Source organism: Pteronotus mesoamericanus, unplaced genomic scaffold (genome assembly GCF_021234165.1).
Source record: "Pteronotus mesoamericanus isolate MK-2021 breed Mesoamerican mustached bat unplaced genomic scaffold, CSHL_Meso_final scaffold_651, whole genome shotgun sequence".
Classification (NCBI taxonomy): Eukaryota; Metazoa; Chordata; class Mammalia; order Chiroptera; family Mormoopidae; genus Pteronotus; species Pteronotus mesoamericanus.
Genome location: NW_026555325.1, coordinates 5637287 through 5651692, shown reverse-complemented (window position 1 = coordinate 5651692; position 14406 = coordinate 5637287). Strand labels below are relative to the sequence as shown.

Sequence of the window (14406 nt, the reverse complement as noted above, 5' to 3'; positions counted from 1 at the left end):
GAGATGGTATAAACTCTAGTTGTGAACAAGATAAAGAATAGAGCAATGGTCCATGGTAATATTTTCTGTTACATTCACATCAACCCTGCCCCCCGCCCACCATTGTCACTCATCTACACTAAACTGGAGACAAGACTATGAATGAGAACAACCCTTCTCAGCTCTCATGCTGTCTCGTTTTCAGGGTTGTTTTCCCCTTAATTCCACATTCATTAGTTTCCTGGATGTTATTACAACAATCAGTATACAATCACAATTTCTATTTTCATTCTCTTTAGAAATTGTTCATCTTAAATGTCATTGCTAAACTTCCTGTAGTCAAATTCCAGGATGTTTTCACAATCTTCACTTTCTTTAAAAAGTTTATCAATTAAATGCAGCACATGAGATGATAAATGTCCCAGCTTACTATAAAATGGACTTTGGCTTAAATCCATATCCTGACACATTTTCCTTAAAGTATGGACACATCATGAAAACTTAACAAAAAGAACAAATGCTTTCTTCATAAAATTTCTATAAAGAATAAATAACTGTTAATAGAAAAGTAAGACTTAGAACGGTATCTGTATTTTATATTAATTAATTTGCCCTTACCATTTGTCAATCTGAAGGCATATATTTGTAAACTTTCTTGCATATAAACATTTTAAATAAATATTCAAACAAGCGATGTGTCACAATCATGCACACTAAGTAAGTGCCTCTGATAGGAATATGAAGATTGTATCCCAGCATTCATGAGGAATATATTTAGTGTTTCAGACAGTGTTATTGACATGTAATTGTTTAGTGCTATCCCTTGGATGGATAGTATTTTTTATTTCAAGTACTTAAAAAAATTGTAATTAAAAGAACATTAAGATTAAAATTTATCCCTGACTACTAAAATCTTTATACAACTTTTATGGTAGAAATCTTTATGCGCTGTCTTACTGATAGAATGTGTTTGCCCAAGTTGATTGACTACTTTTCATTGATTTTTTATTAATGAAATACAAAATTTCATTATGAGAAATAATCAGTTTGAGTTTTCTACCCAGGTTTCATATGCCTAAGGATGTACTTGAATCTTTTGAGCAGACAATACAGTATGGAAAGGATGCCTGATCAACATGGTTGTTACTCAATCAATAGACACTGAAACTGGATAACCTACTAAGGATTTAAATTTTTATTATATTTTACTACATTGATCAAAATAGCTAAATTACAAAGCAAAATGCAGTCAGATGTTTAAATACAGATGTGTTATCTTATCATGTTATATTTTTCTCCTGTTAGTGTTTCTCTTTGCATCTCTGGAACATCAGATATTAATAAATAATTAGAAACGTATAATTAGTAGAACATAAACTTTGGTTATATGCTGTCACACTAACTGTATTTTCTAAAGATAAAGTAGTTGCAACTGAATAGAAAACCAAGTCCTTAAGTAGTACATATCACTATTCTTGGAATAGAATAAGCTAGTCTCTTACAGCCTTGTGCCTTCTCTTTCTGTCTCTGTGAGAGATGAGGGTATATGACATCATTTGTATATGTAATACATATAAACTACAGTTACTTATATATTTATATGTAATATTTATACATATGCTTATGGTGTATATATATATAATACATATATTATAGATAATACCATAAATACACACATATACACACATACCACCCAATAGGAATATTATGAAAAAAATTCATGAATGCTATTAATGTAGTATCTAAACTCTTTCAGACTTGGTGTTCAGAAAATTAGTTAGCTAATTTGACCTCTCCAAATCCGAAAAAAATTCATCTAATATTTTGGTAACACGCCAGCTTATTTCAGGAAGGTTGATATATAACCATGCTAAAGAGAAAGCTACCTCTAGAAATAAATTGCAAAGTAATTCTTAGGGATTCAGAGCCCATGTATTTTCCTCACATGCTACTGTTTTTTCTTCTGATTTAATTGACAAAGTTTCTTTATTTTTCATTTGCATTGAGTATTTTAAAATAATTTTTATAACCGTCTCCTGAAATTCTTCATATAAAGTACAGAGGTTATATGAATCTAACACACTTTTACCTTTTTATTATTCAGGTTCAGAAAAATACTTTTATTTTTTCCACATTTTTTAGAAAATGAAATAATCAAAACTAACCACAATATTTTATTTAAAAAATTGTTTATTTATTTTTAGAGAGAGGGAGTAGTAGAGAGAAAGAGAGGGAGAGATATTAATTGGTTGCTTCCCTGACCAAGAATTGAACAAGCGACCTTTTTTGGTTCACAAGCCAGCACTCAGTCCACCGAACTACACCAGCCTGGGATAACTTCATTTTTAAAAAGGGTTTATGAGTAGTATCCTGAATCACATTGAAAAATAGATTAGCTTCTATGCCATATGAAATAGGTTAACAAATAAATTAACTGTCACTGTAACTACCAGGAATAATTTAAACATTTTTTATTTGAAACTCATAAAAGACACTGTGAATCCTGGGTCTTATAAAGATCATTGAGGAGAACTTTTTTTCATAAAGTTTATCAGAACTATGAAGTTTATCAGTGAGAAATTTACAATGACTAGTTAAAACCCATGTTCCTTTCCTTCTGCAAATAAGATAAATTATACCTAATATGTTTATTATAAAGATTGAATTAAATATATATTTAAAGTAACTAGCCATGGGGTTGCTGCACAAAGGATTTTCAATAATGATAGGAATTAATATGTTTATAATTTATTTCATTGATATTTATGTATACAAATTTTAATTCAATTTGTAGTTATTTAATCATGTTTTCAAGTTAAAAATTTTACAAGTTTTGTAAACTACTAGAAATTTAATAAAAACTATCATGTGAGTTCTATTGGAAATAGTTTCATGTAATATATTAAAAAATATACTAGGATACCATTAAAATAAAAAAATTAAATTTTAATGAGATATGTAGAATTATTTAATTAATTTAGATTTTTGATCTATATTATGATAAAACAAATACCAATTCCTCTCTTTTAGTATATAGTATTCTCAGAAAAGGAATGTATTTAAAGATTGGAATAATGATTATTTTTAATTATTTAAGTTGTATATTCATAAGACTGTGTAATCATGAATCATGCTATTAAAGAATTTGATATTTAGTATATATTTTCTATATGAAAACATGTTTTAAAATATTGTTTTCTGTACTTTCTTATTTCTTACTGATTTAAAATTTTCATAAATTTCTCAATTTATTTTGAATTAATTGTAATTTTATAGAATCTGAATGTAACGAAAATATTGAATATGCAATTTCATTCTGTATATAATGTGCAAAACATAGATAGAACACCTAAGCATTGGATGAGGTATTACATTTTTATTCCATGGTCACGGAATAAATACTCTCTATCTGTAAGCCGCTTAAATTTTTTTTTTGTATTTGGTGTTGGAAAAAGCCTGAACTAAAAGCTTAAATATCCTCCTACTTTAGAAATTGTGCTATACCTTATTAGCTTCCTTAGCTTTTTAGTGCATTTTTTATTTTTTATAAACATGAAAAATGCAATCTACTCAGAATAATGATAAGAAATAGCTATATATCTTAGGTTATTTCCTTTGATCTGTGAACACATGATGATTAATAACCTATGGGGATCAGTTAAACATTACAATATTTATTACACATAGAAACACTTCAAATATTTTTAAATCATTTCTTAAACACCTTTGCAAAGCACATCCAACCCCTAAGGCTCACAGTGTAATAACCTAGTATGTCACGTTAGTCACAGTGTTGGCAGTTACACTTTAACTGCCAATACAGTTTTAACGATTATATTATTTTATAGCATGTCTCCGAGTATTTAAAAGCTCTTTATTTTTCATGTTAGAGTAGTATCTTCTGATATTATCAAAAGGTTATTTATTGATCCCATTAAAGAATGCAACATAGTGTAAAATGACTCTGACATTTAGAACGCCCATTGGATTGCTAGCGTTGCGGAGTTCTTCGTACCTATTCTACACATATATAACTTAAGAAATATATTTTTCTCCTTGCTTGTCCAACTTGTGGGAATAATAACATCAAAATGATGATTACCTAAATTTTATTTACTCTAACCTACATCTTTAAAAACAGAATCACCAGCCTCTTCAAAAATTTACCTCAGTTGTATCTGAATCTCCCAGGGTGACTACCGTATGTGCAAGAATTGGACGTAGGGATTCCCCTCGGTGCCTGCGTTAGTGATGGCTGCGCAGGACTCATCAGTGCCTCTGCCGTTTAGGCTCACGGGGACAGCGCTTTCCCGTTCAGTGTTGTGCAGTCTCCTGGCACCTGCAAGGCTGCTCATTTTTAAGGCTTCACAGATAGCCCATGTTCCTAGGGGTCCTCAATCCACAGACATGGCAATTGCACCCCTTGCTCAGGAAGGAAAAATATCCCACTCCCTTTCACAAGCTTGTTTGCTTTCTGTTCACTTGAGATCCAAAACCACACTCCAAGTGCTGGTGGTCTACTTTCAGGAAAAAAAAAAAATCAGACACTCTAACCTGGGAAACTATCCTAAACAGATGTCATCTCTTTTCCCCTCTTTTTCCTCTCCCTTGCTGCGCAACTGCACACGGATCTGTTTCCTACAACATGCAAATTCCTCTCATCTACCAGCACATCATACATTTTCAAACATTTCTGAATTAAGGCAGAAGTCCTGACCACATTAATTAAATAATTAATTTCATATTAATGAATATGTAATATATATGTGTGCATATTTATGCCTAGATACATCTCCTCAAAGTAACGCGCTAACTTTGGATGGAATCAGAGTTCTCTGACACGTGCCATTCTCTCCTCTCCCAGGTGACAATATGTGTCGATTAAATAATGGGGGCTGCAGTACACTGTGCTTGGCCATTCCAGGAGGCCGGGTATGTGCTTGTGCTGATAATCAACTTTTAGATGAAAATGGAACAACTTGCACATGTAAGTTTCTTTTCTTGTTACACTCAGTATTTATATGTGTCCCTTTGAAGACGAGCAATAAATGAAACCAAAGGAATTAAAATCAAACTTGGAAACAGAAATGCAGATGAGTACTTAAGTATAATACTTTTTAAACTACAAATTACTAATTTCTAATGTACAGGTGAAGAATGGTCATCGTGAAGTTTCGCAGAGTATCCTACCGCTGCTGTATATAGTTTAGTAAAACAATAGAAATAAGTATATGTCACAGAACAAAATATTTTATGAAATATTTAGGGAAGCTCAACATCAGTAGTTTAACTAAAAATATGTAATTGTTGGTTACATAGATGGTAGGTTGATGCATAGTACAGACCTCAATTTTCTTTGAATAGCTTCGTAAACTAAATTATCTAATTTGGTCATGAAAGGCAAGGAAGGAGGGGTAAAAAAGAGACTTTATGGACTTTCTAGACTTTATCAAAACATTAAATTAACTGGATTGATTGACCTGGATTAAAATAACCGTTAACTTTTGCTGACCTTCCTCAGTTTACTCATTTTTTAATCAAATGTGACCCTTTTGAAGTTTGTCCTCTCCACATATATCATGTCCTTTAAGAATAATAATAACAACAATGATGGCTATGTTGAGTACTATATAAATGTTTCTGCAATGATTTAATCTTGACTTGGGAGTTACTCATGATTCCCCAAAGAAATAGAACCAGGAGGATACATGGACTAATAAGTCCCAGTATCTGCAGTCAGCATGCTGGAATCTCAGCAGAGCCAGTAGTGTAGCTCTAGTATGAATTCAGGTATACTTGAGACCCAGAAAGAGTCAATGTTTCCATTTGAGTCTAAAGGCAAGGAAAAAAAAATGTCCCAGTTCAAGTCAGACTGGAAGGATTTCTCTTACTTATCAGGCCTTTCACCAAGTGGATGAGAGCCTCCCACATTAGGAAGGGCGATGTGCTTTAACTTAGTCTATAGGTTCAGATATTAACCTCACCTAAACCCCTTTCACAGAAACACCCAGAATGATGTTTGACCAAATGTCCGAGCATTCCATTGCCTAGTCAAGTTGACACATAAAATTAACCATCACAAGTTATTAAATAAATATCATGTATTTTTTCCATCAGTTATAATAATCGTCTCTGAGGAGGCAGATTGAGAAATAAGTATAATAAAGAAGACTTCAGCTTATCTGTAAATTCTCTTCTGAAGAAGAAAAAATGTGGTTAAAGGATTTCTAAATCTGATTTAAAATGTGTTTAAAACATTTGAGAAATATTTTTTAAAAAGTAAAGTGAAAAATCTACCAATAATACAACTGTTCAGCAATAAACTACTAAAACATTTTGATGCAATTCCTTGCAATTATATATCTCTGGAAAGTTATTTTTTCTACTACTAATAATAGCAGGTTTATTTATTGAATTCTTATACTGCATGTTGCATTTTATGACATTCTTATGATTCTCATTAGTTCTGACATTAATCGTATAAGGAAGATACAATTACTACTTCATTTTATGATTTAGAATTTACACTCAGGGTTAATAAATTTTCAAAATTTACCTAATTATTAAATGGAATATTTAGAATTTAGACCACAAGTTATTTCATTTTGGAGATGGAACTCTTAATTATTTGTACTTTAAATTTTGGATCATACTCTAGAGTAGTTTATTTTGTCTTTTATTTTTACTTAATATGAACATAAGCATCTTATCATTTTTATTGCTTATGCTATTACAGTTGTTCCCACTTTTTTCCCTTTCCCCATTGTAAACTTGATTTTCAATGACTAATATTTAAACTATTTATCTTTTTACCTACTTGATGTTTGGTATTATTTCTGATTCATTATTATATGCTATTTGTATGTTTGATTCCTGTTTAATTCCACCTGTATTTTACCACACACTCCATGTTCAGTTTGTTATATCTTCTTTAAGCCTTTGAAACAATAATATCAGTTTTAAATTCTGTTACTTTTAGGTGCAACTGTTTGAGATGAAAACTGTAGTTTCCGTTATACTATTCTATTCATCTTCCTCAATTTCAGTCCTTTTTATAATTTAGGATTTCTGATAAGGAATATTACTTTGAATTATCAAGAATCAAGTCTCTTTATAGAAATGTTTTGACATTCATAGTTAGTTTATTGATGAAGTTTACATTTTCTTTTAGACCTGGATCAGTACTTTACTAGTTGTATTGCTTAATACTCAAACTTTTAGTTCCCCATTGTTTAATTGTTAGTTTTCACTGTTGTGTATGATAAATGAAGTATATCTTGAAGTGGCTTCTCAAAGAGTACAAAGAGTGTACTCTATGGAGTTTTGTGTGTTCCGAATATACTGTTTTGCCCTTACATCTGAATAGCTGTTCTTTTGGGTATCAGTTCTTAGATAAACAAAAATTTTCTTCAAATTTCTGGAAATTTTTTAAATTATGTTCTTGGATAATATACTTCAGAGCACAAATATGAGTTTTACCACTCTGCAAAGTTTGTTCCTTTATTAGTAGGATTTTTAAAAAAATTTCCTGTAAGACAATTCCTGTGGACAATAATATTGAGGTACATTTTCTTTGAGTCATCAGATTGTTTTCTTTCCTTTGTTCTGTGGTATTATTTACAATTCCTATTTTGTTGTTGTTTATTTATTTTCACAAGACATCTATCAATATCCATAATTTGACAATAGACAGGAATTAAGCATTGCGTTGAACAACATAAAGTCTCTTTATTTGCCTGCTAGGCTAAATTTTATCTTAACTGTTCAGCTAAAAACTATGGCTTATGCGTACATTCCTTAGTTTATTTTTTTATTTCTACTATAGATTCATATATAGCTATTTTTCTGGTATAAAATGAGATTGTTTGCTATCCCAGCTAAATGATTCTGACATTTTGAACTGACGGATTGCACACATGCACATACACACACTGACTAAAGTTTGCGGACCTCTATCCCATCTCATACTGCCTTTGCTCTTCCCCCCCGCCCCGACTTCCTCTCAGGGATGGAGGGTAGCACTGTTAGTGTCTCCTTTTTTAGCAGTCAGTACTACAGCAGTAAAGAACCTCTGACTGATTGAATATTTAAATCTAGTCCTATTGATTCTGCACAATTCCCTTAAGATAATGGCAGTAGAATGATTAAGATGAAGAATTTTAAGGGCTTGTTAGTTTTTACTTTTCATCTTTGTTTTCATAGTGAGAAGTTGGAGGGGGCGTGTATATACCAGGTACTAACATCTAGATGGCTTGTTAAGCTTGAAATTTTCTAATTGTTTCTTTAATTTTAATGTTGTGAATCACCATTATCTGGATCATTGGCCTCCATATTATATTTCTTACTTTCTTGTGCCCCACTAAAAACTTACGGATTCCTTATGGGTTGGTATATCTATACCTATATCAATTTTTATAGAAAAAATGTTGATCATTGTTATTTCTGTATAAGTAATCCAATGCAGTCAAAGGGGATAAGAAAGAAAATCATTTCAGCTATACTTCCTGCACTAAATAATGTTAAATTAACAAAAACAGGTGAGTTATAATGTAAGAAATTATTCCATTTGGCTGTTAAAAATTTTACTGTCTTTAATATGACATGCAACTTCTCTAGGTTTCTTTCAAATGTATTAAGAAAAATCCACAGAAACAATATAGTAAATATTTTTTGTAAGTCAAAGTATTTTATGTAATTATTGCAGTTCTTATTCATTTAATGGTAAGGGTTTTAAAAGTATATGTTAGTCTTAGTTTGTGAATGAGGAAATTATAGTGTGAAAATACTACAAATAGAGTTCATGGTTGCAGAATATAGTGAAAAACAAGTATCAGTGTATCATTAATGTCTTATTAGTGCTTATTCTTCTGGGTTTCTGAATTAGTTCAAGCTAGCTTAGAGTTTTGTGAACTGGCCACAACTGGGTTAACTCTGTAATCTAAGCTAAAGAGAAAAATAAAAATACATATTGCAGCCTTTGAGATATGAACGTCTTAGTTTTGGTCATCCTCATTGAACTGACATCAAATGAACACAACCCTTTGGCAGATGATCAGGGCAGAATTAAACACCACTGAGCGTTTCTCAGTAAACTTGCAGCACACGGCAATCCCAGAATAGGCATTCATCCAGCAGAAAACTATTGGCATGTGACATGGTTGATTAGGGATGAATTCTAATGCCATGACTGGAAGGAATCAAGAAAGTAAGTAGGGTGCATTCTTTGAAGTTTGTGTGTCATGGTCAAATTTCCTACAATTAGAAATGAGGCCAGGTGTAACATAGTAACTTTGAACTTACTGCCCTGGAGAAGCATTTGTAAAACTGATCAATTTTCAAATGAGTTTTGAAAATTTATCTTGACAATTCTGTGGGGAAAATCACAACAAACAAAGTTAATAAATAAGCACATGGATAATCTCAAAAAAGTAGATTAAACTCCTAAAAATGAGTGCTATTTTTTTAAAAATAGCAGGATACTTTTGTCTAAAGTAGTAAGATAGTAATTCTTTAAATGAATCTTGAGTGGCCTGAGAGAAAAGAGAAATTTCCACTGTCTCACTCCCAAGAGAGCAACTTAAGCATTGCAAAAATATTGGTCATCCAAAGGTAGCATTGCACAATTATGTGTGAGTGGTACTTTGTGACCTTCCTTACCTTCTGAAACATCAGATATATTCCTCTGTCAAAAACAGTGCACCACTAAGGCTGAGCCTTTTATCTGTTCAGCTGAGATCGGTCTTATGTTCTAGAATACATGCAATCTAATGTGTAGTAAAATGTTCAAGTCAGTAAAAAGTTTAGAAGCCCCATCTAGGTGAATATTTATGGCTTTTTCTGACTAGGAATTCACAAAAGATTATGCACCACTGAGGTTGGCTGCTCAGAAGACCACTCTATCCAAGGAAAGGTCACCTTGCTATGATCTGAAGGGGAAAATTCAAAACCCATAGCAGTATTTTTCATAGTGCTCTCCTGTATTATGAAGCTTATATAAAGGCATCCAACAAACTACACCTTTAAGTTGTATTTTTTTCAGGGTCTTTTCTCTTCCTGTTAAAAAGTAGGGGTAGTTGGAAACTCCGTATTCCCCAAACTCGAAAACAATTCATTAAATAAACAAATGTGCTATTGTTAGGCTTACAGGGACAAGAGGAGAACTTTATTTTATTTCATGTACTGGGACTAATGCTTTAGACTAAGTTATCAGAATTTCAATAACAGTCAATAGCAAAATGTCAATTGAGAGAGGAGACAAGAAAGGTTTAGAACACATTACCAGACTGGGGTTGAAAATGAGACACATAGGCACTTGTTCATGGGTACCACAGCTTACTTGACCGATGTCAGGAACATATGAATTTAGTCCAATCACTGAGCTGATATGTAAATCTGAGATGATTCAAAACTAAAATAAAATGAAAGTTTATTAGTAAGGTTTCTTCCTTGACTTCACCAAGATCTGGACAGCAATCACTCTAACAATTTTTACCAAAGAATTAATTCTAGTATCAATATTTCCCTTTGTAATGCACTGAAGGGTAATAAGGAGGACTGATTTTTGTACTCTAATAGCAGGTTTCATAGGATATGTGAGAATGTGCAGTTACTTGCCAGGCATGTTATGATTCATTTAATTCTATTTTTTATTTCAATTAGAGACTTATTTATTACTTTGTCAGTTTTTTTTAACACCGAGTGAGACCACATTGTATCAATAATATTTTTACTAGCAATTACCTTGGCTGTAGAATTATAGGTTTTATATTAATTTTCAAATTCACAGAGAAAAGCACAATTCTGAAGCAAAGTTTGCAATTCTAACATTTGTTAATGTACTGAAAGCAATTGACGGCTGTGCCCAAACACATGAGTGTCTTATGAATTCATATTAAGTTGTAGGACGAAGTGGCATACCTGGAATTTTCCCTATATGTTCAGTATTTTGGTCATGTTGGGAACTTTACCACTCTCTCTTTTTTCTACATATTGATCTTTTATCCCTCAAAATAAAGTAACTTTATCCATGTTCTTGGGTGATTGGAAGTGATCATTAATTGATGAGCCAGTAGAAGTAGTACTGTTTTCCTGAAGTGTTTATACAGTCCCCAGAGACAGAATCCTTCACTATAATAATGGCTAATTGTAGAATTATCACTCTCTGTTATATCTGGTAAGTTGGACGACAAATATTTTTGGAGGATCTACTCTATACCTGGCTCTGTTCTAGGCATTGTTCTGTCTTGTATGGGACATTGTCTTTTCTACATTGAAGAATCTCAAGGAGAAACATTAGATGTATAAAAATTATTCATAAAATAATTTCTTTATAGAACTTTGTGCAAGGTATAAGAATACTAATTTTATTTTACAGTGCTATTGACAAAATATCCTTGTTTTATAATCTCATTGATTCTCACAAAATTTGATAGATTGCCTGGCCTTCAGCTGGGGTCCTAAGACAGATGACAGTGTCATCTAGTTCCACACAGTTAGGTCAATGCTGGGAAAATAATTTTTTTCTTAATGTTAAAGAAACTTCCATTCAGTTCTAAATGAAAAATTAAATTACTTTCACCATGTTTTTCTCGTATTCATAATTTAAATAGCACTATATGTGTATGTAGATTATTTTTCTTTAAATTTCACTTAATTTTTAATTTGTATTGATTTTATTGAATTTATTGAGGTAAGATTTATTGAGGTATGGTTAATAAAACCATACAGGTTTCAAGTGTGCAACTCCATAACACATCATCTGCATATTGCATGTCTAAGCTGCCACTTTACCCATATTATCACCTATCACATTAAATATTTTCAATAAATAAATATTTATTGTTAGTTCCAAAATAACTATCCTTAAATTATGAATTACAAATCTGAACAAACCTGATAACACTAATGGTTTTTCTGATATAACTGCTGATTACATCTGGAAGATTTGGGTTAGGGCTGGAATAAACTAATGATGCCCTATGTTCTGGGAGACATTAGAGATCAGAACCCAGTATATTAAAATAAAAATTACTTCCTGTTATGTCAAGAATTATGCAGGGTCTGAGATTTTATCCTAGTTGCAAGCTAGTACGTTAGGCAGCCAGCGAAATTCATAAATTCTAACAGGACACACACAATTTCTGGATCAGATACAAAGGACTTTATTAATCATGGCACAGCTGGCAGCATAAGTAATGTTCGCTTTGGTTTTCCTGGTCCCATCCCACCCCCAAATCGTATGGGGACCATGCACAGGCAGGCCCAGGTGAATACTGAACACACATTGAGTTTGTACAAGACCACAACTGAAAAGCTTAAGAGCCTGATAGAAAAATCTGCCCAATCTTTGTCTTGAAGGGAGACATTATCTTTGCCATCCTAGTTTAGAAAAAAAACCCTGCCCTCTGCTCTAGAGGAAGGCACTGTCTCCATCTTCCAAGGCTGTTAGCTATATAAGCATCCTCAAAAAAAAATATTCAGAATTAAAGCCTACATAAGACATATGGAAACACCATGGACAAATGTCTGTCATGCGACAAATTAGAGGGCTCAGTAGAATTTCAGACAAACTTTAAGAATGTTAAATGATATTTGTATATATTTCATTTTATCTGTTGTTACACATATAAGCAATGCTTAACTGCTGTTACAGTGATATTGAGCTATATTAATGACATTAGATATAGATCAATATTAAAAACAGCAAACATAAAAAGAGGAAATTATCTCAAGATATTAGCTCTAATTTTCAAGCAATTAGTCATAATTTTTATGAAAAATGAAAATGAAATTTTAGACATTGTCGTTATCTGTTTTTGAAAATTTCTACCTTTGTATTAGAAAATATTGAAAAATAGCAACTATCTACATATATTTGAAACCATGTTTAAAGCAAGCTGAGAAAATCTGTCTGTTTGCTTTCATTCCATAGTCACCTAGATGTCACTTGTAAAACATTTGAACACTAAGTAAATTTAAAGATCTTATGTTAAATTGATTATGTTAAATAATATTTAGTTTTAAAATACTATTTTTCTCAGGTAGTCTGTCTTTCCCAAGACATTTTACTCTTTTTTAATATAGATGTAATTATTCAGAAGCAATTGTAATTTCACTCCTATATATGGATATCTTTGATGTGGACTGAGTTATTGTTCAAATAACCACAAAAATGTCAAACTTTTTAAATTGGAGGGATTCTTATCGAAGGGAACTGATGGTTTCTTGGGTTTTTCAATCCTTAATATGTAACACAATAGAATTGACTTATTTATTTTTGAAACCAACTATAGAGGGAGTAGAGAAAAATCTTTAAGCTCAACTTAAATGGGAGACCTTCAGTCGAGACAGAGGCTTAGGGAGACACGCTTTCTCTTCTTGTGCAACCACAGGAAGAATTATAACTAAATCTCAAAACAATACCCATAAAAGTCAGAAAATCAAACTGTATAGAAGTCTGACAATCAAGGATTTAAAGAAGCCACATTTATCCAGACTGATAAAGGGGTGGAAACCGAGAGATGAGTGGAGAGGTGTAGTGTGGCACATAGAGAGGGAATTGGCATGGGCAGCCCCTCATTCATTCATGGTGGATAAAAATTGGGAGGGATACTTTGGGAGTAAGCGATCCCACCCCCAGGTCAGACCACATAGCCTGGGGTTCCAGCACAAGGAAGATAAATCCTCATAACTTCTGGCTGTAAAAACCAGAGGGAGTTGGAGCAGCAGAAGAAAGTGCTGGATTTTCAGGAAACTCCACTTAAAAGGCCTGCAAGGTTTTAAAATGTATGCAAACCCACACACTCTGGGCTTCAACACCAAGGCAACAACTGGAAGGGCACCAGTCACATACAGGGAGTGGGTAAAGTGACTGGAAATAGGATGAGTGCTGGGCAAACCTCCAGAAGCCAGGCAGCGGCACAGTTTCCTCTCTGAGCTCTGCCCCGACGCAGAACCATGAAAACAGTAAAGTGGGTTGCTCTACCCTGGCAATTACCTAAGGCTCAGCCTCACACAATGTACAGGTGCCTTTTTCACAATAGGCCATGCTACTAAGACAGGGAGTCAAAGCAGCTCTACCTAGTCCACAGAAACAAACACAGTGAGTCTGCCAAATTGAGAAGACAAAGAAATATAGCCCAAATGAAAGAACAGACCGAAATGCTAGAAAAATAACTAAATAAAACAGAGGTAGCCAACCTGTCAGATGCTGAGTTCAAGACACTGGTGATCAGGATGTTCAAAGAACTAATCGAGTACCATAACAACATATAGGAAGAAATGAAAGTTATATTAAGTGAAATAAAGAAAAATCTACAGGGAACCAACAATGAAGGGAAGGAGGCTGGGATTCAAATCAGCAATTTGGAATGTAAGGAAGAAATAAACATCCAACCAGAACAGAAAGAAGAAACAACAATTAGAAAA

At 32.7% G+C, this 14406-nt stretch overlaps 1 protein-coding gene across 1 annotated transcript in view; it reads left to right on the top strand.

The window, feature by feature from the left end:
- LRP1B (LDL receptor related protein 1B) overlaps positions 1 to 14406 on the top strand; it is a 1772547-nt gene that overhangs the window by 1045116 nt on the left and 713025 nt on the right. Inside the window, exon 15 of the mRNA XM_054562474.1 lies at positions 4844 to 4966. Coding sequence (XP_054418449.1) covers positions 4844 to 4966 — 123 coding nt within the window. The remainder of the gene's footprint in view (positions 1 to 4843; positions 4967 to 14406) is intronic.